Below are 24,617 nucleotides of genomic sequence, written 5' to 3'. Positions count from 1 at the left end.
GTATTGCGCTTTCCCGATCTCGTAGAGTAGTTCTGTTGCATGTTTCATTGGATACGCGTCTGGAACAGTAAATTTGTTTCACAATCTAAAATCCATGCATAAACGCACGTCCCCATCTTTTTTTGCTATGCATAGCACAGGGTGAGTGAGCCCAATCGCTATCGCTAGGCTCTATCAATTAAAGCTTGAACAACTGATCAATTTGTCAATGTATGATCTTGAAGTATAGCTGGGATTCAATATGGGCATAATTTTTTGGGAGTGCACCCGGGGAATTATTCTGACAGAATGCTCTTCAACTTTCACACTAACAGGATTGTTACTAAAAACATCTGCAAACTTGCATAATGTATTGCCGAGTTCGTGACACTGTTATTTATCCAGTCGTCTGTGACAATTTGAATATACCTTAGAATATCTTCCTATGTCCTTTTATTTTGGTCAGTGGGATCATAGTGTATATTTTCAAAGTCATTATCCTGTTCAAAGATTATTCCTATATGTTGCACTCTTGACACATATGGACATAATTTATTCACGTGGAATTCCCTTGTACTTCCATTTTCCAAGCGAACTAAAGCAGAATGTGGTCTCGTGAGCTCTACAATGGTACAAGCTTGGCCCTTGCCAAGTATTTAGCAGTTTATGCGACGATGATGGGATCAAAACTAACAGATGATCTCCAACTTCGAATGTTTTCTCACGTGACCACATATTATACCTACTCTGGTTTTTATTTCTGTTATCATATGCTATAGCGTGAGAACTTCATAGTTTATCTTGTAAATCATCTAAATAGTATTTAATGGTATGAGAAGCTGTGATTGGTATATCTCTCTTACTAGTCCAAAAGTCCTTAATCCATGTTACAGGTCCTCTTGGAAGACAACCATATACCATTTGGTATGGAGAAATACCAGTGGTACTGTGAGGAACTTCACGATACGCAAATAACAAATACGGAAGATGCAAATCCCAATCGTGGTTATGGACTTGAATGTTTTTATTCAACATTTCCTTCAGTGTCCTATTCCATCATTCTACTGCACCCACACTTTCTGGATGACCTGGCGTAGTAAACCTGGGAGCTATCTCAAAAACATCCAAAAAGGCTTTTGTTAGCTGCGAGGTAAAATTAGTTCCTTGGTCAGTGCAGATAATTTTGGGAAAACCTGTTTGGCTAAAAATATTTATGAGAACATCACAAGTCGTTTTTGCTTGTATGTTTCGTACTGGTACAACTTATGCCCAACGTGTACACAAATCTACAGCACAAATAATAAATTCGTGTCTCCTACACAAAGGTGGTTCTAGTGGACCAATGCAGTCTACACTCCATATTTCAAATGGGTTCTCAGGTCTTACAATTGGCTGAACAGGAATTCTATCTCTGTAGGTAATCGTTCTTCGTAGTTGACACTGTCTACAGCTCTCACAGTATTTTTTTACATCACTTTTAATCGTTGGCCAGTAAAACGAATATTTGTGACATTGTTTCGTCTCCTGTTCATCTAAGTGGCCTGCTAATGGAACATCATGTGCTATTTTAAAAACGTATTCTCGTTTACATAAGGGTAACACTACTTGTTTCACTCTTTCTCCACAAATCACTTCAGAATGCAACAGTAATTCGCCCTCTAAAGTGTATGAGTTTTGATTATTCTCAGTTAAAGTAAAAAGATTTTTCAATGATTCATCTTCCCATTGCAACTTTATAAACAATTCCCTGTTTTAAGAGTATACCTCACACGTCACTTCTTGAACAGTGTTATATCGAATGTCTTCCATTGGTCTCACTTAATTTTATATATTCAGACAATGCTTGATGTGTGGTGCTACATATCACTCACTAATTTTTTAGACACTGCACAAGTTATCGGTACCTCGTCATGATAGCCATCATTGATTTTCATAGGAACCACTCTTAACGCTGCAGTTTCAGCTTCCCCAAATGCAGAAATAATTTTAATTTTTCCCTCTCCATCGTCACAGTCTTCAGGAACCAAGTCAGTCCGAATCACAGCTATTTAAGCACCAGAGTCGACTACTTCTTGAAAGCTTATCTTTCCACATTTTATTTCTACCCTGTTTAATTTATCGAATTTGATAACATTCACTTCTGCCAAAGGTGACATTGGAACAGTAAATACGGGCAGAAAGTAATCCTACATCATTTTCTTTACTTGTTGTTTGTACTAACCCTCCTGATTTTTCTGTATAAGATTTGGTATATTGTTTCTGATGGGACAGACAGGCTCTTGCAAAAGGTGTCTCTTCTTCACAGACAGAGCATTTAGGTTTTGAAATGAATTTCGGTTTTGTATTAAACGGAATTTCCTTTCAAATTTATGATTTTTGTGGATTATATGTATTGTCCTTTTGATACCGATCGGTTAAATTGGATGGAACTACGATTTTAGCCTAACAGTTTATAAAATGATGTTTTACTTCACTCGATACTCTACTTTTTATTTGATCCGATATCATAAGATTCTTTAATTGTTCAAAGGTTGTAACTTTTAAACTTGTAATCCATTCTTCGAAAATAACTCTCTACTTCAAATGAAAAATCCTTCCATGTTTTATCATGCGATTTCTGATGATGAAAAAATTTTTGACGGAATTTTTCCGGACTTAATTTAAATCTTTTCAGAAAAAGATCTTTTATATGCTTGTAATCCTCAGCTTTATCGACAAGTTCACAAGCTATTAATTGTGCTATTTCATAAGGCAATAAGCTTAAGAGATATGAAATCCAGTCTGTTTCTTTTATATGAGCTCTACTTACCTGCCTTTCAAATAAAGTTAAACAACTTATATCTCCCTCTTTTGGATCGAATTTTTGTATTAACTTCTGAAGTTCATAACGTAATCTCATGTTCCCATCAACCTGTCTCAAATTGACCGTTGCTTCTGCATTCTTACTAGCTGTTTCTATCTGTAACTTCTCAAGTTTGAAACCATTTTCTTTGCTGCTGCTTCTAATGCTTCTTTTTTTTGATTCTTTCATTCTTAATGGTGTTTAATTATTCCATTACAAAATTCTCTTCATACTCCTTACTTTCTATAATTATCCTTTTTAAATCTATCACTTTATATTCTGGAAGTACCTTCTCCCCAAGTTCCTCAGCTAAGATTTTTAAATCTTCCTTTTTAGTTTAACCCAGGAAAGCCATTCTTAATACTTTATAACACGTTTCTTACTACTAACCAAAATTACAATCACTAACCGCGTCATGGCGGCACAGTGGCTAGCACATCACACAGCAGCACCACCACAGGTCCGGGGTTCGAACCCTGGGCTGAGCAAAGTCATCTCAGCCTTTCATCCCTTGATTTCCATCCATTGGGTCGATAAAATGAGTATCAAGTTCGCGGACTAAGCACTGTAGGTCCTGCGACAAGCTGACCTCCAGTGCTTAGTTCAGGGTACATGCTTACGCACCTCGGGGCCCACGGTCAAGAAATCAGATTTCAGGGCACTGCAGGCCTTGACCCATTAGGGCTGTTTGCACCACTGAGTTTAGTTTTTTATTTTATTATTTTTTTTATAATCACTAACTGAACATAAAGTGTGCGTAACGCTTCACCAACTTATAACAAAACCCAATCATATACTAAAATGTATTTACCTTTAACTTTTCTTAACTACTGTTTTAAAACAAAAATTGGTATCCCTTACAACATTGCTAGCTTTACAAAACTTTTAGTTTATATTTCAATTTTACCATGACAATATTTCCTTTATAGAATTAAAGCAATTTTAATAATAATACTATAATAATTAATTGTCAATAATTCTAAATAATAAATGGCAAATTTAAGCAATATTCCAAATTATCCAATACTTAACTAAAAAAATATTAGTATTCCTATTTAGAATTCATACAATTATTACTTATTCAGACCAAATGATAATAACTTGTATATTTTACTTTAGAAGAAACCACTGTAAAACATTCTCAGATGTAATAAGAATACCTAGATTATTTTAATTAATTTCAGAAATAATCAGAAGTAATATCTACAATTTATCACAATTTTAATGAATATAATGGTTTACTTTAACAATATTTCAACCCATTCATTTAGAACATTCTCAACGGTAATACTTACAACTTATTACAATTCTAAAATGAGTAAAATAAAGTGGCAAAACTTAAAGATATTTCAAATTAACTAACACTTTTCTAAAAATATCAATTTCCATAACATTTGATATAATTTGCAATTATATTTACATGTATTACATAAACCAAAAGTAAATATATTTTATTTAGCATCCAAACCAAAATTAACAAAATGGCACAATAACTGAAATTATCGTGTGCAGGAATACTAAGAAATTAATTTCTCACCATTCAGATTTCCGTAGGCATCTAATGATTTCTTTATCTTGCCAGAGCAGCGGCAATAACATTTACCTTTACTTTTAATTTATCCTCATAAAGATGATTACAACACGAGAACACTTCTGAAATTCTTGAAATCCTAACACTTTCCACTTGAAGAGTGAAACTCAACTTTCGGTTTTGCACCGCATGCTCCATTCCATAGAAAAACTTGATAATTCGTGATAAAAGGTCGATCAAACACCCGAAATTCGCATACTTGGCATTTTTATCAGTTTTTTTGAGTCTTACAACCATGGAGACATTTTTTATTTTGTCACATATCTCTGAAATCTTCTAGAATCGTGGGTCTATAAATCTTGCCTTCAAATTCTTTTAAATTTTCCAAGCTGCCATGTCTAAAATCCTAAAGAAAAATTATCCCTAACAATTCTGTAACAGCAAAAAGCTAGAAATATTTTGGAAAAGAAGAAGGGGAAAAGTGTAAAAATAGTTTTATAAAGAAAATTGATGAATATTCTGATACAATTTACATGGGAAAAACTCTTACTACGAAAAAATTAAAAAGAAGACATTTTTAATTAATTATATAGCTAATTTTGCTTTTGCTAAGAACTGTTTCATAAATTGTGCTTTATATATACATTTTCCATACATTATACCTTGTTTATTTTTCAGACTCAAAATGTTGTATAATAAGTTGCCAAAATGAAACTTTATAATATGACAGCGAAAAATAAAAATGTTTTATTTTAATGTTAATTTTTAAAATATAATTTCAATATATTACCAATATTTTAATAAAATTTATCAACCTTACATGTTTTAAAAACAACTGTCAAAAAATTCCCAGATCTCTGAATTAAAATCTTTCTATAGAAACTGATCTTAAAAATCGCCAAATTCAGAACCGTTTAATAAAAGCAAAAAAAGTTGCTTAAGAGCTCTTCATTAGAAAAATGAATTCCGAAATGCTTCTGGTTCACTTCTTGCTTAGAAAGTCCAGTACCCCACCATTTATATTAGAAATAGGGACAAATTATAACCCATGAACCCACTCAAAAGATAACCATAGATGTCAGTGAATAGACAAAAATATTCCTCCAAAATGATAATACACACTCAAAATGGCAATCATAAACACAGACAGACATTTCAGATGATTAAAATTAAGGACCTTCTGCTGATTTTGGCCAAAATTAAGAACTTTTAAGGATCAAAAATCGATTCCAAAAAACTTAAAGACTTTTAATGACTCTTAAGGACCTTGCTTTAAGGACCCTGCTTTAAGGACTAAGAAAATCTATAACAATCCTAAAATAAATTTAATATTATTAATTAATCAAATTAATACATGAAAAATAAAGAACATTTCTTTAGTGTCAAAAAAGACTTCTGTTGCCTGTATAACTAAAGCTGCATTCACACCAACGCGGTCACGTGTTCGCGTGTAAAACGTTAACCAATCAGCAGCGAGTTCAGAGGCGGCATTTACCAGATGGCTGGACACCGTGCAAGTTGACTTAAACTTCAACTTTTTGACGCGTCAGTTTCAGGCATCTCGTTTCAAACGCCCAGTTTATACCATGGTTTTTAAATGATTGCACTTTCAAAAATTCTTGATGAAAAAAAAAAGTCAAATGGACTAATCTTAAAAATTTCAGATAATAATAAAAAAATGCATATGCTAATAAAATAAATAGCTTTATAAATTATTTAAAGGAAAATTCTTAAGTTTATTAGCAGTGATAAACCTTAAAATCAACCATAAATGATATATGGTTCATAATCTTTATAGAATAATCTAAAGCAATAGAATGTTGCGAGAAAGTAGTGATCGATTTCGAAATCTCAGATTTTGAATTTTTCTTAAAATATATCTACATCAATTTAAGGTTGCTCTTGTTGCCTAGCGGATAAAACATTGGCTTCTTGAGTTAAAGATTTTGGATTTAAGCATCACCAGGAGTGGTGTTGTAATGGAATTGTTATTTTTAAAAAAATATTTACAGAAAATATTATCGTTAATTTCAGAGTAGCCTAAATGCTTCTTCAGTTTCCTGAAGGTGAAGTGTGAAAACCACGCTTATCCGCAAGATACTTTAGCATAGAGGTAACATGTTCAGTAGAAAGTTCAGCTTTTACTAAGGACTTGTATTGCGGGTTTGGGCCCTGCTTTTTCCTCCTTTGATGATGGTACGAATACACTTTTTTTTTAAAATCTATCACGACTTTTTGGGGGGGGGTGTTGACACCAGATTAGCAAAAGTGATACTGGTATTAGTATAAAGTTGCTGTTTCATCTAATTAAAAAATTTAGCGAGTTCTGAATTTAAAACGAGTGGTGACGAGTATACCATTTGTTTAAAAAATTTAAGAAAACTGTTATTTATACGGAAAAGAAGCTCGCTAGTATGTAGCTGATTTTATGTAATATTACTGTGCATTTTAATGACTTCATGTTTGTTTTTCTTAACACGCATGTCCACTTTTCGACAGGTTTAATCTTGATAATTTTTCATTAATAATAAAGAACTTTTGCATAAGCATTAGCAAATTTGCTAATTATAGAATTCAATTTTTAATGCAGCAAAAGGTGTATTATATAAAACGCAGTTACTTGAATGAATTTTAGATAAAAGTGACCTTATAAAATAAACCTTTAGATAGTGGCTGTTCATTAATATATGAATGACTAATTGAAGCAATTACTGTTACATTTAAGGCAAAAAATATATACATAAGGCAGAAACTAAAATATTTTTAAAAAATTGCTGTTGTTTATTACCTTAAAAATAACTGCTTTTTTAAAGTGTGATATTTAATTTAGTAATGCTGTAAATCCTATATATATTTAAACAAAATATACTTTTTATTGCATTATTTAAAAGCAATTAAGGGAAGTTGCAAAAACATTTATGGTATTCTACCCCATGAAAAATTTACTCTCCAAAATAGAATCATGCAATTAGGATTTTTTAATTATCATTCAACAAAATTTATAAATAAATTAAATTAGATATATACAGCGTTTGATATATACAATGATCCTTTTCTAGGATATCCTATTCCTATCGTCCAAACAATTCTTTTCTGCAATATTCTGACAAAAATTAGTGTTCTGCTTTTGACTAAATAATTCAATGAGCACTAGAAATTCATTGATGAGGTGTCATGCGAAAGAAATTAAAAGAAATTTCATTTCGCTCAAGTGCATTTCTCCAATTAAATTATTTTCACCTTGTTGATGCAGTCATCTCTCACATATTAATATAAACCACTGCATTCTGCTTCTCTTACACAAAACAAGAAGTAAAATACGTTTTAATTGAGCAGAAATTAAATCCATTTTAATTAAAAAATAGAATCATAAAAAGTTATAATACCACACAAAAATTTCCAGTTCCCCTCCCTGAGTTTCTGATATGAGGCGCCATCTAGAGTGCACATATGACAACTTTTAAAGAGAAAGTTGCCATGCTGGTGTGAACTGACGTACGCGGAAAGCGTATTTTTCCGCGTTGATGCATTTCGCCCCAATGGACCAGTGTGAACGCAGCTTAATGGCAGACAATTTGTTTTAAGTTTACATTTTGTTAACCTTATAAATATGCACATGCTACTAATTTCATATATAAGGATACTCTTATTATGAAACTGAATGAAATTCATTACTGAGAATAATAATTAAAAACATCTGAAAGCACAACATGGATTTTCCATAGGCTTTAAATGCAGAAGTGAACACACTAGAAACAAAAATATTTGTTTCATTTAAAAAAAAAAATAAATTACTAACTATTTTTGACAGATACTAATTTTTGTTTCATTTTTGTATTTCTGCAATTATTGTACATAATAAAAGTTATTCTATTAAATTAAAATCTACAATAAATTGATGAATTCTTATATTTATTTATTAGCCTAATGAGCATTAGCTCAGAAGGGCTACTAATTTTGTTTTGGCATTTTGTGTAATTTTCTGTAAATTTTTTAAGAAATTAAATAACGAAGAATCTGCATGAATTTATGTATGTTTCTTGTGCTGTGAAAAAACAATGGTGCCTAGAGACATCATATTTTGAATAATGTAGCCCTCTGCTGGAATACAAGTATCTGGAAGTCCGAATTTGGAATTTGTTTTATTATCTATTTCATAAAACTTTAATGAATTTTTGATTAGCAAACTCAATGATTTCAAAGCATTCCATTAACATCATGTGCATCTTCAAACATTTTATGCACGAGGTTTCTTTACATTTCTTACTAGTATTATGTTGATAGCGTAGCAATGCAAAGATGTTACAACGTCTAATGGTATTTTGCATCAAATGACTTTGAATGTTTGTATCCCTTTCCAAAATCCCATTCTGAATCTCCCCGGTATAAATATGCCTCTTTGAGCATAATATAAAATCTGAAAGCTCTCAGATTTCTTTTTGATAAATTATTTTTAAGAGGCTCCATAGGTTTCTGTGCCAGAAAAAAATATCGGCATTGCCACTGCCAGTGGTTTTTCATCTCTGGGCCAAATTAATAGTTCCAAACATGTCAGCCATGAAACCTTTTGAAGTTTTTCATTTTACTATATGCATGCATATTTACTTATTTATTTGCAATTATTAAATAACTATCGATATAGATATTTATTATTATTATGGTGTTATTAAATTAATCCTTCTTTATCTCTCTCTCTCTAAATATATACTTTTCAATAGCAATTTTTTATAGCTTTGCTAACAGCAACTCAGAAAGATGGTATTTTCTCCTTTCTTCCAGCATGCCTTCGTGGTGTAATGATAGCACACTCGGTGTATATTCGAGAGGTCCAGATTCGAGTTCCAGCGAGGGCATTGCTACTTTTTCATTTCTTCTGTTTCAAAATAAACCTAATGACGCTACAACTATAATATTAACGTATGACCTTGGAAGTCAATGAATAGTCTGTGCAGTAAACACCTGGCATAAATGAGATAAACTACTTCTTCAGAATAAATGAAGGCAGTGAAAGAATATAGCTCATCTACTAGCATAGTTTGGTAAATGAGAAGTATTTAATGATTTTTCCAGATGCATTGTTAATTACATAAATGCCTCCAAAATACCTTCATACATAACCACAGAGTTAATCTGGCACTATACTTCCAAGGTGTCAGACTGTTGAATTAAAGCCCATATATACGTATCAAAATAGTGCAGCAGAAAATAATATTTATTCAATCATGTCTTTTAGTACTCCAAGCCTGATATGTCTTGGGGCTCTTGTATTTAGCAAGAATATAACTACCACTGCCTTTCAGATGGAGTAAACCAGTCTGGACAGTTCAATCTAAAGCTTAAGGTTCATGATGAAACTTTACATAAATTCTGCCCCAGCAACTGCTATTTATGTGCTGCATACCTATAAATAATATAGTTAAAAAACTCATAGAACAGTTAATAAATTTGCTCCAGAGAAAACTATGATTAATTGCCATTTCAAAGGTAAAATGATTCACTTGAAGCAATTAAATATCCATGATTAAAGCTGTCAAGATTATGATATATATCCATGTTCATTGCACAATATCAAAGATAATAATATTTGCCTGCTTATAAGGTTATATTTAGTTTGTATATGTTTCACTCTAAGATGTATAAATAAATATACATTTTTTCTAATGTTTTGGTCATGTCATGCATATCATCCTAAAAACATTAAACTTTTTTATACCTCACATTGAAAAAACATGATATTATTTTTCATCATGCATGAAAAAAGCTAAACATAATTTAAAATCATGCGGGCAAGACAAATATAAGCAAAAAAATTTCTTTTGCACACAATGTGAAAAATGTTATTACCATGCCAGTAGCATTACAATGATCACATCGAACCATCTTTGTGCCTGGAACACAGCAAGTACCTCCACATTTTGGACATGTATCTACAACATTAACTCTTGCATTCTTCACTGTACCTCGAGCAGCTTCAAAGAAGTCCAATTCTAAAATCACCTATGGAAAATGATAATCACAGAAATTACAAAATTATTTAATGCTGAATAATTTAAGAAATGAGTTTTTTAATAGAAAAACAAAAAACTGTAAAATAAAAGTTATGCAACATGGCTAACATGGCATAAAATTTGTTTTACATGAAATAAATACTCAAAATATTTTATGGCTCTTGATTCTATAATCCATTTAATTTTTCTGTTATTTTGTTCTTCCATTCTCTTCATCATTTCTATCTTAATCAAAAGATGAAGTTTCTTCTTTCTTCTATTTTCTTAGATGCTTCATATAGACATACAGTAATTCACATTCTCTTTCCTTGCTTGTCATTCTGGGAGTTTCATTTGTTACATTTTCTTTTGAAGAAATGTAAAATCAATAAATGTATCTTAGGATGGATTTAACAAAAATTACAATTCATAAAAAGCATTTAAAGAGTATTAATTTGTAAATAAATATATATCTTTGTTACTTGAAAATTACTTGAAGAAAAGGAATCAACATATTTCCTTATAAATTACCATACATTAAAATAACTGTCAGAAAAGAGAAACAATTACTATCTGAATGCAATTTGAGAATATCTATTTAAAAATTTCAGAATGCATTTTTAACTTTTTTTTTTAAGCTCTTTCAGTCCTATTAGCTTAAAATTACTTGCTTTAAGAATCTGGCTTAATGTTGAAATGCCCTCTCTACAAAAGCTTCATTTCTTAAATCCCATTCCTCATTTAGCATCTTAAGCTTCGTTCAGACGAGGGGGTAAAGGGCATAAGTAGTTAAAGCCGAGCTTCGTTGCCAAGGTGTAAAGATCGTGACTTGTAAAGATCATGACTTGTAAAGATCATGACTTGTAAAGATCATGACTTGTAAAGATCGTGACTCGTAAAGATCGTGACTTGTAAAGATCGTGACTTAAAGAGAACATGAAATATAAATAATAGGACAAGAACTTGCATTTTACGGTCTGGCAACAAGAAGAGGATTCGGAAGATTTTTATATATTTTGTTTAGAGAGAGTTTAAGATTTTGAGTACTTTAATAGTTGTAAGAGTTTTAACTGTAGTAGTTAAGAGTTTAAAATTTTGATAGTTAAGAGCTGCAGCATTTATTTTTTTGGTTCTGTTTTAAAATTCAAATAAAAGTATTTTGTTCATTCTGAAAATTTAGCTTTGTTCTTCCTACAAGGTTCAATGTCCATTATATTGAAATGAGGAAAGGATTTTTACTCGCGCAGCCGGCAGGATCGGGGTTTCCCCGCATATAATTACGAACCAAACTAACTCAGGTGAGAGCTCAATTTACCTTGTAAACGTAAAATAATTAATTAAGATTATGAAAAGTTAGTTATTGTTCCCATCATGGAATCTTAGTTTATTTACTTATCAAAGTAATGAATACGCCAGTGTTCAAATGTAATTTCGTTTGACTCGCCAGAGTAGGTGAACAACACATTAAGTATTGATTCCACTGATTGATTTTCGTGCCGAATAAAATTAAATTCATTGTGAATTATATTTAAATAGAAAAAGAAAAGAGGGAAAAAAATTGCTTTTTATAAAACTAAGAGTCTATTGACTGAATAAAATCGAGACATGGCTTTTATGGGACGTCGGAAAAAAGAGGATTTGCTGGTTTTAGCTGCTGAATTAGAAATTCAAGTAGATCCAAGTATGAAAATCGTGGCAATAAAAAATGAATTAATTCAAAGTGATACATATGATGAAGCATTTGCTAAAGAAGTGTTTTTAACGATTATTGAAGAGAGGAAAAGAAGAGAAGAGGAACAGCGAAGAAAGGAGAAAGAAGAGATTGAGGAACAGCGAAGAAAGGAGAAAGAAGAGATTGAGGAACAGCGAAGGAAAGGCGAAGGAAAGAAGAGCTTGAGGAACAGCGAAGGAAAGAAGAGATTGAGGAACAACGAAGGAAAGAAGAATTAGAAGCACAGCAGAAAAGAGAGCAAATGGAGTTTGAATTGAGGAAACTCGAAATTGAATCTGGTGTTCGACTAACACAAACTCCACCAACAAATGAAAATGGACATCATAACTTTGATTTAATTAAGCTTATTCCCAAATTCAATTTAAGACACGATGATATTGTGATTTATTTATCCTTATTTGAAAGACAAGTTAAAAGGACAAAGATTGATCCTAAAGATTGGGTTTCATGTTTATTGACTTCTGAATGCCATCTGAAATCATTCAATTAATTGGTAGGGAATCTGAAGAAAATTTTGAAGATTATGAGTACATTAAGGCCATTTTATTAAAGAGATTTAAATTAAATCCTGAAAGCTTTAGAAAAAAATTTGTAATGCACCAAAAGAGCGCAGAAAAATCATGGAGAGATTTTTGCTATGAAATTACAAGTTATTTTGAAGAATGGATCAATGGTCTTGAAATCACAAATTTTGCCACGTTAAAAGACTTGATTATTACTGACCAAATTAAGAAAAGAGTACCCTATGAAGTAAGAGACCATCTTCTTGACGACTGGGCGAAGTTCGTTTCTCCAACCAAATTAGCTGATAAACTTGACGAATATGACAGTGTTCGTAATATCTCAAAACGTACTGGTGGTAATCCATCAGCAGACAGAACTAATAAAAAATGGCAACCTCGTTCTCCACTTCCAGAAAGAGCTTTCAGAAATAAATCGCTGTCCGCTGAAAACACACCAAGAGTGTACCCATCCCGTAAGAGTGACGAACCACAAAAGCCTAGTTTCAAACTAACTTGCTATAATTGTGGAAAAGAAGGTCATACATCTAAGTTATGTACCAAAAATCGGATACCAAGAAGTACTTCTGCAACAGCACAAAACAACTTAATACAAACACAAGCACCCCTTGCAGAAAAAGAAAAACCAGAAGTGCTAACTGCCAAGATCTCTATTCCTGTCTCAAAATCAGTGGACATGTCTAGAAACATAGATGAATTAAAACTTGTCAAAGTTAAATGTGGAGATATTATTCTAAATGGAATCGTAGACACGGGAGCACAAATTTCAGTAGTCCGTGAGAAATTGGTTGACAACATACCTTGCAAAGGAGAAGTAAAATAGAGATATCTTCTGCTTTTGGTGAAAACGAAATTACTCCACTAAAGATTTTCCAGATGAAAATTGACGATGATTTTCACGGTAGAGTGTCCATTACGTGTGCTGTTTCAAAAAAGCTAGTTACCGACTTGCTATTGAGTTCTTCAGCTTATGAAACACTCTATGGAAATATCGAACTGTGGAACTGTGATCGTGATTCGGATGCATTCCCCTTAGAGTACAAAGAGACAGATGATAAACCCTCACCAGTTGAAGACAATACTACAAATTTGGCTGTTGTTAATCAGATTTCCCAAGAAAACATAGGGTCTCTGAAAACAACGAACAAAGTAAGACTAGAATTCAAGACACATCAAGAACAAGACGAAACTCTGAAAAAATGCTTTGAATGGGCAAATAAAAATGAAAATTCATATACTTTCGATGATGGCATATTACTTCATTCCGAATATATCTGTGGTGAAAACATTAAGCAAGTTATGTTACCTTTAGAAAAAAGAAGGGAAGTCCTAAGAATGGCACACGAAATCCCTCTTGCCGGCCACCTCGGTGAGAAAAAGACAATTCAACGAATCAAGTACTCATTCTTTTGGCCTACTATTAAGCAAGACATTAAAAAATTCTGTGAAAGTTGTAAAGAATGCCAATTGAGGAGAACAGTTACGTACAAAGATCGAATCCCAATTCAACCTATTGTTAGACCGGAAACACCCTTTGAAGTATGGAGCGTGGATTGTATCGGGCCATTAGAACCTCCATCCAGGAGAGGTCACCGGTTTGTGATATGTGCAGTTGACCTATGCACCAGATGGGCAGAAGCCACCCCCGTCAAAGACTAAGTGCGAAAACAACATGCAACGTTTTGATGAGGCTTTTTACTCAAACTGGATTTCCAAAAGTGATTTGTTCCGACCAGGGAACTAATTTCACAGCCAAACTCACCCGAGCCTTTGAGAACTTACTTGGTGTGTCTCCACGATTCTCCACTCCAGGACACCCCGAGAGTATGGGTGCTGTCGAGCGTTTGAATAGAACCTTAAAAGAGATGATGAACAAAAATATCCAAGAACATGGCAGAAACTGGGATTTGAATCTTCCCTATCTCCTGTTTGCCTACAGAGAAGTGCCACATAGCACCACTGGTTTGTCTCCCTTCCAGATGGTATATGGAAGAATACCACCAGGACCATTATCTTTGCTGAAAGAGATATGGACAGGTGAACATAGCATTCAAGTTACAGCTTCCCGTTCAATTGAAAATTATCTACAAGACCTTTTAGAAAAATTAAGAAAAGCTCATGACATTGCATCAGCAAATTCAAAAATATCTCAAGAAGAGTACACTTCAAGATACAATTTACGTTCTCAAGAAAAGACTTTCAATGTTAATGCTATCATCATCACATAAATTGCTCAACACGTGGCAAGCTACCGTGATCAAACTTACCAGGCCACACTCTGCCAAAATCGAAATGGAAAACGGAAGTATTAGAGAACACCATATAAATAAGTTAAGGCCTTATATTGCTCGTGTAGATCACGTTGGTATCATTTTTGACCAAGATGAAGAGTTTGGAGATATCCACTATGCACCAGCAGATCTTATGAATAAATCTGCTGATGATAGCTGGACCCATTTACAAAATTTGAAAGGCGACTTAAAATATTACCAACGGGAAGGACTATTTAAAGTACTAAAATCTTATGTAGATGTTTTCAGTAGCAAACCTGGTCAAGCCAATGTTGATGGTCATGACATCAAGGTTACAGAAGAATCTAATAAAAAAAGATTGAAGCCCTACCGTGTTCCTGTTTCACTTCAAGAGGAAGTCGATCGTCAAGTTAAAGAACTGTTAGAATGGGATCTTATAGAACCCAGTGACAGTGACTGGGCACATCCTATAGTATGTGTTGCAAAAAAGAATGACGGCATTAGACTGTGCATAGACTTCAGGCTTTTAAATAGCTTCACAATTCCGGACGCCTATCTGATGAAGATTGCTAAAGATTTACTATTCGAAATAGGGAAAGCCAAATTCATAACAGTTCTCGATTTAACCAAGGGATATTGGCAAATTCCTATGAAAGAAGAAGCTAAACCCTACACAGCATTTATCACTCATTCCGGCCATTACTAATGGAAAGTTCTCCCTTTCGGTTTGAAAAATGCTGGAAGTACCTTCCAAAAATCGATGGATAAGGTGCTTGCAAACCATAAGAACTACTTCCGTTCATATATTGATCATGTGGCAATATTTTCTGAAGCCACCTCTATCACATCGACCAAGTGTTTCAGACACTGAGAAATGCAGGTCTAACCGCAAATCTAGAAAAGTGTGATTTCGGAAAGAGTCACGTGAAGTTTCTAGGACACGTAATAGGTTCTGGCACTCACTCTCCAGATCCTGAGAAGGTAGAAGTCATCAGAAATCTGTCTAAGCCTACCGCTAAAAAAGAAGTCAGAAGTCTTTTAAGGCAAGCTACTATAGGGATTATATCCCAAATTTTTCTGAGATTGTTTTACCTCTAACAAACCTAACAAAGAAGAGTGTTCCAAATAATAGTCCATGGGACTCTGAAAAAGAAGCAGCTTTCAACAAACTTAAACAAGAGTTGATTAAAATGTCATCTCTGTATACTCCGGACATCAGCAAGCCCTTTCAACTCTATACGGATGCATCTGCTTTCTCAATTGGAGCGTGTTTAGCTCAAAACGACGAACATGGCAAAGAAATGCCCATAGCATTTTTCAGCAAGAAATTAATGCCCTGTCAACAACGATGGTCAACCATCGAACGAGAAGCATTTTGTGTCACTGAAGACTTGAAAAAATTTGACACATGGATTTTCGGTGCCAGAGTGCAGATTGTGTCTGATCACAATCCCCTCACCTACTTGACCCAAAGCGCCCCTCATGGTGCTAAACTGTCTCGTTGAGCCTTAGCGTTACAATGGCATAACATGACTGTGACATACCGCAAAGGAAGTTCACATGGGAATGCTGATGCTTTGTCTAGGTTAGCTATTAACTCTCTCTCTCTCAATCAACTCTGAGCAGCATTGTCTCTATGGTGACGAATGTGCTTCTTGTGGAGGGACTTGTAAAGATCGTGACTTGTAAAGATCATGACTTGTAAAAATTGTGACTTGTAAAGATCGTGACTTGTAAAGATCATGACTTGTAAAGATCGTGACTTAAAAAGAACGTGAAATATAAATAATAGGACAAGAACTTGCATTTTACGGTGTGGCAACAAGAAGAGGATTCGGAAGATTTTTATATATTTTGTTTAGAGAGAGAGTTTAAGATTTTGAGCACTTTAATAGTTGTAAGAGTTTTAAATGTAGTAGTTAAGAGTTTAAAATTTTGATAGTTAAGAGCTGCAGCATTTATTTTTTTTGGTTCTGTTTTAAAATTCAAATAAAAGTATTTTGTTCATTCTGAAAATTTAGCTTTGCTCTTCCTACAAGGTTCAATGTCCATTATATTGAAAGGAGGAAAGGATTTTTACTCAAGGCAACCAGTCTCTGCTACGTCAGAGACTTTGGTTTAAGGCTTGTGGCATAGGGTTCAAAGTTTTCAACTTTACGCCGAGTTTGGGATAAGCGTCGACCAATAAGAGCGAAGCTAAAAAGAAGCAGCATTCTACAGAAGATTTCTCTGTCAGAAAACAAGCAGAGCGAAAGCGGGAATTCAATCGAGCAGGAAAACAGTGCGGAAAAGTTGTAGATACATCCACGCATGCGCAAATTTAGCTTCTCTTATTGGCCATGGCTTACACACCGTTCTCGCAAGTGTGACTGGAATTCCCGTATTTTATGCCCTTATGACTATGCCTCTATGCCCTTTACGCTGCGTCTGAGTGCAGCCTTAAAAGATTATGCATTAAAGGTAATAAGACAAAGAACAATTGCTGAGATTTCAGAAATTAAAGGTGTTAAAACTTCAAAAAGCAGTCTGAAGTGAAAACAGAGAAGCGCTGTTGGCTAATACAAGATTTAACAATACAGAAGTTTATGACATATGCAGGAATTCATAGCATTAAAGACATTCTGAATACTATCTTTATTACATATGATAAGGTGTATGGTGTATTTTAATTATGGCAAAACACACTAGGGCTATCTGCCTAAGAGGAGGGATGCCTTCGTGGAGGACTTTCTAAGGTAAACTGGCTCATATACACGTTACACATGGAGAAAACCACGAAAACGCCCATGCAGCCAGCCGATTCGTGGGATTCGAACCTCGGACCGAACTACCAGTGTTCAGCGACTTTACCGCTCGGCCGCTGGTGGGCCTTATTACATAAGATTAAAAAAAAAAAAAATCTATCAAAATGTCACACATTTAACCACCACCTTTTTTTTTTTTTTTTTGGTTGGGGTCTTAAACTTTTTCAGGTCACTATAACTAAGAAACACAAAACAAAAATTTAGTTCAATTCTTATACGCATTTGACTTGTACGCCGTGGCCTCTTCAAAGGGGTACTGCGAAATATAGTAAAAGCTTCATAATTAATTGAATCAAGACATTCAGTCTCATTAAAATAAGTTGGAAGCTAAAAATATCAAGGTATTTTGGGTGGTTTGTTTTTATTTGACCCTATATAAAAATAATTTACCAGCCCAGAATAGTCTTGGTAAGTGAGCCGGCAATGATGCACCTTCTCGATCGCACGATATGATAGCAATATATCTCATGACAATCTAATCTGAGAATACGTACAAGGCTAGAACGATCTCTTCTCAGCTTATTCTGTAAAGAAAAATGGTGAAATTTTCTTTGTATTGTTGCTAAAGTTAATTCATCATGTTGTTTGATTCAGGTTTATGTGTACTGACTTTCAGAGGTCGTGTTTTCCCCTGGAGTCAAAAATCCACCATTTTATTTCGGGTCGGATTTCATGCAATTGGATTGTTCTGGAAGATCTTGCAGAAAGCATATAAGCAAGCATTGCCAGTTAGATTTAGTTAACTGGTTTATGATCTAAATCTAATAAAATTAAACTCAATGCTTCATATAAATTAGTTCACGTAGTGTTAGTGTTATATAACGTTTTGTTTTTTTATCGTTGATACATAGTCTTGTGATATTTTGCTGTTGTATCTTTGATGATGGACCAATTTTGGAACATTATTAAACATAATAGAATAGATAAAGTAAGTATGTCTTCAACCAGTGGCTTGACTGTGAAGAAACAAAAATATTATAAATACGATGACACTTATTTAGAGTTAGATTTTATGTTAACAGAAATGAATATTGAAGAGAGACCACAATGTGTACTGAGTATGAAAGTTTTGGCAGCGGAATGTATACTTCCATGAAAACTGAAGTGCCATTTAAAAGCTAATCACCACAGTTGGTGGCAAACCTCGATTTTTTGCCAGGAAGGTAAAAAAATTAAAACAACAAAACATTTTTTAAAAAATGCATGAATGCATCAATACTAAACAATGATTTGCTAGCATCTTACAAGGTGACTTACAGAATAGCAAAAATAAACCTCATACCGTAACAGAAGAACTCAGTCTATCGGCTGTTGTAGATATGGTGAACATAAAGGTTAGTGAGTCTTGGAAGACTTTAAAAGCTTGGAAGACTGTTTGGAAGCTCTTAAAAGTACCTTTGTCCAATAACATAATTAGTCGAAGAATACAATATATGGCTGAGGATATTAAAGATCAATTGACTGAAAAAATTAAAGGAGTGCAATTTAGATTACAGCTAGATGAGGCTACAGATAATAATACAGATGCTCATGCACATTGATACATTCTTATCTGAAAATAATTTGAGCTGTCCTAAGTGTCTTGTTGTTGGTACTCATGGAGCTCGCTCCATGTCTGGCTACTATGAAGAATTATAGGCATGTATTCGAAGTAAATCATTAAGTGCACTATGGACCCATTGCATTATTCACAGAGATGGGATTGTGTCGAAACATCTATGTCCTGCACTGAATCAGGTATTAAAATGTGTGGTGAATGTAGTAAACTTTATAAAATCTCGTCCATTAAAAGCAAGGTTTTTTTAAGAAGCCGTGTGGGAGTATGGGAGCCGAATACTCATCTTTCGTGTATTACAGAAATGCATGATGGCTCTCTTGTGGTAATATTTTATCACATACTTTTGAATTGCAGCAAGAATTTTTCATTTTCCTTAAAAAAAAAAAGGGATCCAAAGATGCAGAAGCTTTTGCTGATGCTGATGTTTAATAAAACTGTCATTATGGAACATTTCTGAAAAGGTGAATTCTCTTAATCTCTCTCTGGAGGGAAAAAAACATGCAACTTTTGAAGTCAAAGGAAGAAATATCAGCTTTTATTTAAAATTAAAAAAAAAAAAAAAAAAACTCACACTATGGAGAAGAAAACTGAATGAAAATGCAGACAAAGATTATTTTTTAATAATGAAGCAAATCTTGACGTCAAATGAACTTGATCTCAAGATATAAAACCATGTTTGAATGACACCTATCACAGCTAATTACGTAATTTGAGAAATACTTTCAAAATAAAAAATTTTGATATGTTTGCATGGATTCAAGATCCATTTAACACTAGTGCTCCCTATGAATTTAGTTTTGCAGAAGAGAATCTTATCGAATTATCTTGTGACAACAATCTGAAAGCAAAATTTGGCATGGAATTGACAGAATTTTGGATTTCAATAAAAGATAAATAACCCCTTCTAAGTGATAAAGCTCAGCGAATTCTAATTTCCTTTTTAATATCATATTTGTGCGAAGCTCAGTTTTCAGCTGTAATAAAAACTATGTCGCTGTAATAAAAACATAGTCACAGTAATTAAAAACTATGTATACAGCAAAAATTAACATGGAAAAGGCATCACAGCCTTACAAAATATTTGCACTGAGCACCAGCCATGATTACAAATCACCCAAAACAGTTACAACTTCAACACATGTTGTTGCTTATCCTCAAAAGATCTGACATACACCAGATCAGCTCCAGAAGGTTGTTGACAGCCAAAAAATGTATAATAATATGGGGATAAGATGTTAAGTCCCCCCAGAAAGTCTGATGCAAACTTAGAATGTGATCCAGTGAAGCTGGATGGTCACAGCATTTTTTACAAATGGGGTGGATGTTTCTGCCACTATCAAAGGAAAGACATTTAAGGTGGCCACTTGGCAGTCTGGGAGGCAGAGCTTAAACTGCGCCGGAGCCCACCGGAGCCCTAAATCAGAAGGCTCCTGTGCTTCATTTATATAACTGAACAACAATTTCAGTAGAAATTTGATCTTGAAAATTTAATATTTTTGCAATAAAATTATATTACAAATCACTTATTAAATTTTAATATATCTCTTTACCTTTTATTTAATTTAAATTATTTAATTATTTTAATCTTTAATTATTTAACTATTTTAATAATTTATTTATTTATTTTATTTAATTAAATAATAATTGTTAATTACATAATAACTGACCATTATTAATTATCATACCTGCCAACCTCTAAAGATAAAAATTCAGAAGATTTCTCCAAAATTCAGAAGAACATGAAGAATTAATATCATGCTTTGATATTAAAAAAATAACAATTTATACAAATAGAAAAAAGAAAATTGTACTTACATTAGTAAATTCAATTAAGTAGTAACTAAAAAATTTATTAGGAAACATAAAACAAGAACTTAATGTTACACAAAAAAATTATTGCAATGAATTTAGAGTGCATTTTTTGGCTTTAGCCAAAAATTCTTTGGAAAATTTCCTGTCATAACAATTAATTTCCTCATAACATTTAGCAATTAAAATGTTTTCTAGAGTTTTTGGTGAAATTGAAGAACGAAACATAGTTTTGTTTTTCTTCACAATACTGAAGACTCTCTCGCACTCAGCATTACTGTGTGGAATTACGAGAACAGCACATAAAACTCTTGCTAGGCTATCATATTTTGGTGTTCCCTCAGCTCTTTTTATTCTTTTTAAGGTACCAACGAAGACATCAAGTCTATCTTCGCCAGAACTGGCAAAGTCTTCAAACCGTGCAGCAGAAAATTGGTTCTGTAGTACATCATTATGGCATTCATTTTCTTTAATTGTTAACAAAAATGGAAATTTATCAATAAAAAAACGAATCTTTTCAAAAGATGAATTTTCAATTTGTTTCAAATTTGCCACTTCAGCATTTAAAAAAACTTCATTTTGCAAAGGAAACTTCCTTACAATGTAATCACAGGCTGAGGAAAAGTACTTTCTAACACATTGAAAAAATTCTTTTTTCTCATGATCTTTCAAAGATCCTGGTTTGATTTCCAATTATAAGATCATTGTCATCCTTTTGATTTGCCAAACTATTATAGGCAACACGAATCAACACACTGTTTTTCACAACAGACGGTTTTACAAACTTAGTATAAAGTTCTTTCAAAAGATCATTAAGAATTTGGATAAGCAGGGGAGATTTTGCCGAAGCTGATTGTAAAAGGGTATTTACACTTTCAAAAATCTTAATGGTATTTAACACAAAACTACAATATGCTTTGTTCAAATCCGAAGAAAGAAGATAGAAAATCCTTTCCTCCCGGCTAATAGAAGACTGCTTCTTCTTCCCTTCAACTTCTTTAATAAAGTTGACCTTTGAGGAGACTTCTAAGCATTTTCTTTTTAAAGGGTTTGATTCTGTGTGTTGGCTTTTCCCTTTTAAAGCATTTTGATTAGAAGCAAAGTTGGTTTTCAGAATCTTATATGCCGACAAATTTGATGGGATCTGTGGTTTCGTTTTGGTCTCTTCGTGGAAATATTTTAGCAATGCATCCCACTGTTCAATAAACCTTCCTAGCGCTCTGCCTAAGGATAACCATTTTGTGCATACATGTTTCAGAGTTTTTCTCATTTCACCAGAGCACAGTTCTTGGAAATTCTTTAGGTTTTCTTTCCTTTTTACACTTTTTTCCAGATAGAAAAACACATCAATCAGAAGCTGGTCAATATTTAATGGTAAAGCAGCTGCAGATTTTTCTGCTGCCGAATTAATTAAGTGGCATGGGCATCCAATAACAATTAATTCATTTTGTTCTTTTTTGAGGAAAGAGGCTACACCCTTTTCGTCACCCACCATGACATGAGCACTATCTGCACCAAATGAAATGCAGTTTGATATTGGGATGTTAAGTTGTTTCAACTCGTTAATTACCAAGGAGGCAATATTTTCCCTCGTAGCGTCTCCATTTAACAATGGAAGACACAAAAGATGAGTTTTCATTTCATTAGAAATATCACAGAAATATGTGACAACGATGGGGTAAAGCTTCCAATCGCTGTCGTTGCTGCCATCGATTGACACCGAAAATGCTGAATTCTGGAGTGCAGCTATCGTTTTACTTTGTGCATCGCAAGCAATTTTGTTCACAATAGAAGATGTTTTCGTGCGAGCATAACCATATTTCTGAGCAATCTTGGAGTCGTCTGAAAAGTTGACCAGCGTCACGCTGGATGCCGATGTCATTTTGGCAGAGTGTTTGTTTACTGCATTCCTCATCGGACACAACGTGCCGCTAAGCGCTGCTGTCCGATGAGGAATGCAGTAAACAAACACTCTGCCAAAATGACATCGGCATCCGAATTTGTAGCCGAATTTGAAAAAAAATCATCCACTTTCTTTGATGTTGTCGAAGCTGAAGCATTAACTTCATGCTTTTTAAGACTTAACATACTTCACAATGTCGCTTCTTCCACCATGACTTATTATGAAGTCACACACACACACTTTGCAAAATGCATAGTTATTTCCTTTGCAGGATTCTTTAATTGTTGGAAATTCGGCTTTGTAGGCAGGCCGAAAATATTGAGAATATGTTTTTTTTAAACTCATTTCGTAACAACGACGTATTAAGAAAATTCGTAGCATGTGCAAACAAACAAACAAAAAAAAAAAAAAAAAAGAATGCGACAATCCATGCTCGCTGAGTCCGAGCTGAGTAATTCCCTTGCTGCTGAAGCGAACGCGGAAAAAATAATCTGGCACCCACAAAAAAAAAAAAAAGTGGGAAAACAAGTTCAGCGCATTGGATTGGCTGGTTAAGCGGCGAGTTGGGAGAAACCGCAGGTTACTGGATTCGAAGTAGTCGGTAAAACACAATGCAATCGGTAAAAATCGCTGAATTGGCAAAAAATTCTAAAATTTCGACAAAAATCACTAAAAACACTTGAAAAAGGAAAAAAATCGTAAAAAATGGATTACAATCGTAAAATCGTAAAGACAAACGCATTTTCGTAAAAGTTACAAAAAATTCGTAAAAGTTGGCAGGTATGAATTATTAATATTAATTAAATAATAATTAATTTCGTAATAATTAACTATTTAATTTTTAAATTATTAATGATTTTAATAGTCATTTTATTTATTTCTTTACTTTTGTTCTACTTTGCTGACGGTCTTCCATAGGGCTCTGGCACTTTGAATTTTAGAAATTAAGCCCTGCTGGGAGGCATGGTCACACTTGATTTCCAACAGAAAGCCAGGGGATATTCTTGTACCACTGGTGTGTAGGTGGAATATGCCATATTAAATTGAACTTAAATCTTTAAGTATAGTTCTTGATAAGTAAATGAAGAGCCAGTGGCCGTTTCATTCTCACTACCCTCTTTGGCTAGTTTATCAGTGACCTCATTACCCCCCATGTTAGCATGTGATGGGATCCACTTCCCATGACATCCTTTACAAAATTACGAAGTTTGTTAACATTTGGTCCAGTAGTTTTCCTATTATAACCATTTCAAAGTAAAACTTTAGTTACAACCACCCTGTATTTGAGAATATTTAAACACTTATGGCCCTTGAAACCAGAAACCAGATGGTTTCAGAAAAAGAACCAGATGGTCTCTATGTCTGTTGCTGTAGAATTCAGGATTAAGGATGAATCCTAGGTATTTGGGATGCTTTTCATTTGCAAGGGGCTCAGCTTTGAAGCACAACTTTGGTTTGTAGTTATTAATAGTGAAGAATATTCACTATTAATTTAGCTACATTGAAAATCAATTTGTGTTCTGTTTCAAACTCAGAAACTGCAACTAAAGTAGTGTTAAGGATCGTTTCGATGTTACTCACATCTGTACTTGAATTCCAAAGAACAATATTGTGAGCAAACATTGCAATATCAACAAGTTTTAGTCTTATTTTCTCTGCACCAGCCCAAAACAGGGTGAACAGAGTAGGGCTTAAGACA

General features: G+C 33.6%; 1 protein-coding gene across 2 annotated transcripts in view; it reads right to left on the bottom strand.

Moving 5' to 3' along the window:
- LOC118188420 (dnaJ homolog l(2)tid, mitochondrial-like) overlaps positions 1–24,617 on the bottom strand; it is a 93,527-nt gene that overhangs the window by 54,127 nt on the left and 14,783 nt on the right. For both annotated transcript variants that reach the window (XM_085820886.1, XM_085820885.1), the window contains exon 5: positions 10,197–10,349. In XM_085820886.1, coding sequence (XP_085677012.1) covers positions 10,197–10,349 — 153 coding nt within the window. The remainder of the gene's footprint in view (positions 1–10,196; positions 10,350–24,617) is intronic.

Source organism: Stegodyphus dumicola, chromosome 7 (assembly GCF_044657685.1).
Source record: "Stegodyphus dumicola isolate Sdum_Otavi_A_Nest chromosome 7, ASM4465768v1".
NCBI classification, from domain to species: Eukaryota; Metazoa; Arthropoda; class Arachnida; order Araneae; family Eresidae; genus Stegodyphus; species Stegodyphus dumicola.
Note: the sequence above shows the minus strand (reverse complement) of the source record. Positions and strands in the feature narration are given on the sequence as shown.